Source organism: Cornus florida, unplaced genomic scaffold (assembly GCF_030987335.1).
Source record: "Cornus florida cultivar Cherokee Brave unplaced genomic scaffold, ASM3098733v1 CherokeeBrave_3.0.0_Hap2_Chr04, whole genome shotgun sequence".
Taxonomy (NCBI): Eukaryota; Viridiplantae; Streptophyta; class Magnoliopsida; order Cornales; family Cornaceae; genus Cornus; species Cornus florida.
The window spans coordinates 82324867-82331372 of NW_026775574.1; the positions used below are offsets into that span (position 1 = coordinate 82324867).

At 34.2% G+C, this 6506-nt stretch overlaps 1 protein-coding gene across 1 annotated transcript; it reads left to right on the forward strand.

The window, feature by feature from the left end:
* LOC132303680 (IQ domain-containing protein IQM1-like) lies at positions 1 to 3899 on the forward strand. The gene is made up of 9 exons (XM_059801040.1): positions 1 to 117; positions 659 to 1160; positions 1282 to 1396; positions 1481 to 1546; positions 2105 to 2193; positions 2311 to 2398; positions 2563 to 2793; positions 2880 to 2981; positions 3157 to 3899. Exons 2-9 carry the CDS (start codon positions 682 to 684, stop codon positions 3619 to 3621), a joined length of 1635 nt encoding a protein of 544 aa, XP_059657023.1. The 5' UTR covers positions 1 to 117; positions 659 to 681; the 3' UTR covers positions 3622 to 3899.
* The last annotated feature ends 2607 nt before the right edge of the window (positions 3900 to 6506 follow it).

The window sequence follows — 6506 nt, forward strand, 5'->3', positions numbered from 1 at the left end:
AGTGTTCTGCACCATACACCTGCAGAGTTCTTGGATATTCAATTGTGCCTTGTTTTAGAGAGAGATAACTTGATAGAGAGAGAGAGAGCTTCTGAAGATCTGGTCTTGAATTTCAGGGTAAAGAACCTTGATTCATAGCTTTTTTTTTGATAAATTAATTATCTAGTTTTTAATGGGTATATGTTTTAATGTTCTATGATCGTGTATGTTGATTGTTAGTTCTTTGTTCTTGATGGGTTTTAGTTAAAATGCTGGTTTTGTTTCTGGTTTGGATGTTTTGATGATAAATAGTAGGTACTGTTTGATTTTGGGTGTAAAATGAGTTTTAAGCTGTTGTTTAGTTGGGAATTTGACTTGCTTAATGAATCATATTGCCCTAGAAATGATTTGGGGGTTTCAGTGTGTGTGATTGAACAATAGGGTTTGGTTTCTCTTTGATTCTTCTTCAATCCTTCTCTATAACTAAAAAAAGACTTTTCTTGGAGTGTAAAGCATGTTATGTGTTTGTTCTTTTGACAACCCAGTTTCATATTCTCTGAATATATTGCAACAAGTTGCTAATGATCCTATTTTATTACCTCTGAACTCATAGAATTGTCCTTCGTTTTAATGTCTTGGAAAGCTTTGACAAAATTTGTTCTTTATTGCTGTTGAACAGGTTTTGTTACTCTCTAATCACAAATGGGCCTCTCTCTTTCCATTCTCTTTTCGGCGTGGAAAGAGATACTGAGACACAAGTTTTTCGGTTCACTGGACACCATCAAAACGGTCCTAGTGTGGTCTATGAGCTTTGAAAGAGAAGATGGAGAATTGAGCTTGAGAACAGTTGGATTCAAGAGAGATGATCTCCAAACCATTGACAAGGCTGATGGGTCTGATAAAAGACCGCAGTCTTTAAAACCAAAGCTCAAAAGCCCTGTTTTATTCAAGGATTTGGTTATTGACAAAGAGAATATGAATTTCATGACTTCGAAGGACAATGATCAAGTCCGAGTCCATAATTCAAAGCCCACAATTCCACGTCCTGAACCTTTCGTATTTTTTTCTCCAAGACCCGTTCACGAGCTTGATGCTGCTGCAACGACGGTTCAGAAAGTCTACAAGAGTTACAGGACTAGAAGGAACCTAGCTGATTGTGCAGTTGTGGTTGAAGAGCTATGGTTTGTATCTACATAAGCTAATTCATTACTTGTGTTAAATTACCATTTGCCTGAAGACTGTCTTTAGTTACTTTGGTGTATTGATTGATTTGTTCTTCTGTCTTTTATCTAAATATTTTAGGTGGAAGGCCTTAGATTTTGCAGCTCTACAACGGAACTCGGTGTCATTCTTCAACATTGCGAAATCAGAAACTGCTCACTCACGGTGGGAACGTGCGAGGACAAGGGTTGCCAAGGTCTGTTATTAGTACATTACAAATTACCAGTTATATTTGGAGTATTATTAAATAATAATATTATCCTATTATTGCCTTCTGCAGATTGGGAAGGGTTTATCCAAGGATGAGAATGCTCAAAAACTAGCTCTACAACATTGGCTTGAAGCTGTAAGACCACAAACTTATAAAACATGTCTGATAATATATAACTAGTTCAAATATTAATTGTGTCAATTAGGCTCGTCAATCTGATGCAGTAACTCAGAACTTTGACCATCTGTGCATTGATAATTTAAGTTTCCCCATATACTTTGTAGTCATGCGAACTGAGAAGGACCAAAAGTAGACGTGTTTTGAGTCCTCATGTTTTCTCAATGAAAATTGGGGATGGTTTGATAGAAGCATGTTGGCCCTTGTTGATTTGTCTTTGGGGAAACAGTTGAGCCATAGAGAATGGTGGGTCATGAGAAGAATTCATATATTTCCTTATTTATTAGAAATGCAAGGTAATATATTTCCATGCATTTCTCTTTGAATGAAGAAGGCTAAATGCTATTATAGTTACCCACAAAGGATTTTAGACCGAGTCGAAGTTTGGGGCTTTTGGGTAATACATACAGCTACGGGGTCTTTATAAACTTGGATTGTTGGATATAATTTCTGATTGTTGAAATTGGAGCCATATAAGGGACTAATATAGTTCATTATTCTCTGTTTGTATTATAGATTGATCCGCGTCATCGATATGGACACAATTTACATTTTTACTATGATGTATGGTCGAAGAGCAAGAGCACTCAACCTTTCTTTTATTGGTAAGCGTGCTATGTTTTGATACAATCTTCTTCTTCTAATATAAGCATGTACATAAGTGATACCTGACCTTTTACACCATGTTGTTAACCTTTTAGTTTTCTATTCTTTAAATGAAGGTTGGATGTCGGTGATGGTAAAGAGATAAATCTTGAAAGTTGCCTAAGAAATGTTCTACAACGTCAATGCATCACATATCTTGGACCTGTAAGTCCTATCCCTTTGACAGTTTGCAATTACAATTGATAACACCCCTCCTCCTAGTGTGCGTGAATACGCGTATATATGTACACTAATAAGAGGATCTGTGCAATAGAAGCGTGCATGAACATTTGTGTGAATCTCAAACATTCTGTATTTTGCTCTCACAGAAAGAAAGGGATGCATATGAAGTGATTGTGGACGACGGAAAGCTTACATACAAGCAAAATGGGATTCTCCTAAATACAATTGAAGGTTCTAAGTGGATTTTTGTCCTCAGCACATCGAGGAATTTGTATGTGGGACAGAAAAAGAAAGGTGTTTTTCAACACTCTAGTTTTCTATCCGGAGGTGCTACAACAGCAGCTGGTAGATTGGTTGCCCATGATGGGATTCTTGAGGTAGAAATTGTACATAAATGCTTACACGTGTGTGTATATATATATTGCTATATCCATTTGAGCTTATTCTTTGTTATTTACCTCAGGCAATATGGCCATATAGCGGTCACTATCTCCCAACCGAAGACAATTTCAAGGAATTCATTAGCTTCCTCGAGGAATATCATGTCGACTTGACTAATGTTAAGGTAATTAACCGTTCTACCATTATATTTATGCATTTGTATGTATGAACATTGATATGTCACACCAAAGATTACTCAAAGCCTCTTATGAAATGTTCAACTAATTTACATGGTCAATCTCTGAGATTTACTAACTCGCGACGAATTAACATAGCTGATATTCACCATTTTACTGCAGAGACGTGCAATAGATGATGATAGCACCTCATTTAAAGTTATTGATGAGGACTCCAAGACAGAGACAGTGGATGATCTGTCCACAGCTAAAATATCAACAGATATAGATGCTGCCAATGTCAATGGGTCCATGAATGATAAATTTGACACAACTTCTCCTGAAGAAGATGGTATGGGCACCAAAGCAACCAATGTAGAAGCACCCGTGTTTGACTTGTCCAAGCGCTTATCTTGCAAGTGGACCAGTGGCGTAGGTCCGCGTATTGGGTGCGTTAGGGACTACCCAATGGAGTTGCAAACGCAGGCACTTGAACAGGTCAACCTGTCACCCAAGCTCACACCTGGTCACTCAAGGTATTTCCTTCCGATTCCCTCGCCACGACCAAGTCCGAAGATCCTGGTTTCGCCTAGACTTTCATATATGGGACTCCCTAGCCCAAGGCCTATGGTTTCAGCTGCTAATTAGGGTTCAAATTTCCTTCAGAGGTTGAATGACATACTAAGATTTGATTCTGCTGAGTTTAAGAGGTTCTGAGATCTTTGACAAGCAGAAGGGCACTTCTTGTGCCTCCTTTAGTTAGTTTTTATAATAAGAGCTTTTAGCAGGTGTTGGGGATGTGAATGTACTTTCTCAACATTTTTCATTCTTTGATTCTTTGTTGTATGTGCAGTGAGTCTTTCTTCTTTGTAAGCTCTAAATATAATGTTTTCTAAATAATTGAAGGAATTTCTGGTTGATGCAAAGAGTGCTGTCAATGGAAGTTGGCGCGATATATTGGTCCACTAGTCTTGGGATTTCATTGACTTGACAGTTGACCTCCGTCTGCATTTGAACATCAAACCAGTGAGGGGTAAAAAATTAATTGGACCAAAATAACCTTCTTTTTGTGAGAAAATCAAATTATTCATTCATTAAACTCAAATTACTATCTTTACCCAGATAAAAATAACCTTATTTTATTTAGATCCGTGACCCACTTACACACTACCATAGGTGGCTGGAGTAACTCCCAACTAGATTTTTTGAGGGGGCGAAAACGTAACTTACCAATACACAATACCTTCTAATTGTTTTCATTAAAACAAATGATTTAACTCCAAAGTTAAAAACATAAATTTATACTCTGATTCCCTTCGGTGAAACGGTCAACTTGGACCTTTGTTTTACATCCTCCAACTTCTATCTACATGCACCAGATAAAAATATCTGAGGTGTTTTATGTAATTTTATTATTATTATTTTTTTTATTATTATTTTTTTTCAATCCATGAGAATTTTCTTTTACTGAATATGTAAACATAAGACTGAGAAATATTATGCGTTCAAACCGGTTGGACCATGTCTATATAACAAGTCATGGGTTGCTTTGACTGATAACATATTTTAGTCTGGAATGCATATATATATATATATATATATATATATATATATATATATATATTAGAAAAAAGTGTGTAAAAAAAAAAAAACACCTGAACTACTTGGATTTTGCAACTAACTCCTAAACTATGATGTTGTTGCTGTTAAGAATAGCATGTCATTGAAAAAATTAAAAAACATATTTAACCTTTTTAAAAGGACATAGTTTCAATAGCTATAAATTTAAGTGAATATGATAGAAGATGACGTTGATAGTGCAATTCATTGGACCAATAAGAATTTGACAACTAACATTGTAATATCTTTTTGCATTAAACAAGTCAAAGTGTCATACAAACCAGAAACTGAAAGAATAAATAAAAAACTCGAAGAAGGTTCATAACAATTTCAGAGAGAAGACGGGATAGAGAACGAACGTACGTAAGGGGCGTTAGTGTCTTTTCATGTTCACAAGGATATTATAGTTATTAAAATTATAGTGTGTCATGTGACCGTCACATGCTCATTTTAACGGTAAAATTTGATCGGAGCCTTGTTAGATGGGCAGATGGGACGATCTGCAACAAAATAACATAATTAAAAAAATTAGTTGTAAATTTAATATTTCAAGAATTAGTTGTTGATCTTTCAATAATTCAAGAGGCACTTCCTCAATTAAATTATTATATGGTACGCGACTCTTACAGGTAGAAGGAAATGAAAATGACAAGGATGTTGAATAATTTAAATATTTTATACCCACTTTCTGTGAATACAACACACATAAATGACAAGGTATTTCTATGAAAATGGCAATGAGGAAATATCACTGCCATTCCATTTATGTAGGGCAAAAGAGTTAAATGAATAATAATAATAATAATAATAATTAAATGACATCTGTACTATTTTTTGAACAATACTTTTCTCCTTATGCGTAACTAGGAGCTTAAAAAAAGGAAAAAAAAATCCATCCCATGTGAGGCCCACTACCATCAAATGACATGATATGATCCAATCATATCATGCTATTTTTAATATAGCACAAAAAAAAAAAAAAGAAAAAAAAGAAAAAGGATAAGAGAGAAGAAGAAAAAGGAAAGAGATGATACTATTAAATCACTTAGGTTCATTTGTTTCGACAAAAAATATTTTTTTAAGTAAATTTTTTTTTTTATTTTTACTTTATTAGTATTTGGTAAAAGTTTATATTAAAGTTGAGGTCGAGTCCATTGGGCGGGACATGTAAAATAATTTGTTGAAAATTTATAGATAAATTATTTTTGTTAAATTTTAATATATATTTTTTCTTCATAAATATTTTATGACAACCAAACACCAAAAAATAAATAAATATTTTACATCCAAACAAACGGAGCATTATTATGTTTGATTGATTAATAAAAGAAATAATAGTAATTACGTTTTTGATTTTTTTTTTATATATAAATAAGGGCAAAATTAGTATTAATAAAATTTTATTAAAAATGCTAGCCATTCTTTTCATTTCCCTCCATTTCCTCTCATTTTAAAAACCAACATATGATGCCTAAATTGTATCCTTTCGAATCTCTTCGTTTCTTTTCTTTTCCTTTAAAAATCTATTATAAACATAATATTTCATTTCCATCCATTTGTTGACACACAGAAATGGCAGACTAAGTGGCAGCCACTTTGGCATCCACGTGGACAAATGAGAGAGAGACAAGTGGACCAAATTCATGGTCAAACAATAGATTGACAGGTGGGCTTCATTGAAGGGAAATAAAATTCCACCACTTGTGTGGTCCGGCAGATAACAAATGTGTATATTTCAACTGACACTTGGAAGAATGTAGAAGTTCACATGTGGCAGAATTATATAGTAACAGCTAACTATATAATTCAGCCACAAAATGGGTATAATTAGTAATCCAAACAAGTCTTAAAAAAGAGGGACTTGTTTAAAATGATAATTTATTGGTTTCTTAAATTCAAGGATAATGGGTACG

What these genes read in the sequence shown, in the direction of transcription:
- LOC132303680 (XM_059801040.1), top strand. Translation starts at nt 682, where the DNA reads ATGGGCCTCTCTCTTTCCATTCTCTTTTCGGCGTGGAAAGAGATACTG. An exon ending in CGAGGACAAGGGTTGCCAAG is followed by an intron (nt 1,397 to 1,480) that starts GTCTGTTATTAG and finishes TGCCTTCTGCAG; the next exon opens with ATTGGGAAGGGTTTATCCAA. An exon ending in ACTCAACCTTTCTTTTATTG is followed by an intron (nt 2,194 to 2,310) that starts GTAAGCGTGCTA and finishes CTTTAAATGAAG; the next exon opens with GTTGGATGTCGGTGATGGTA.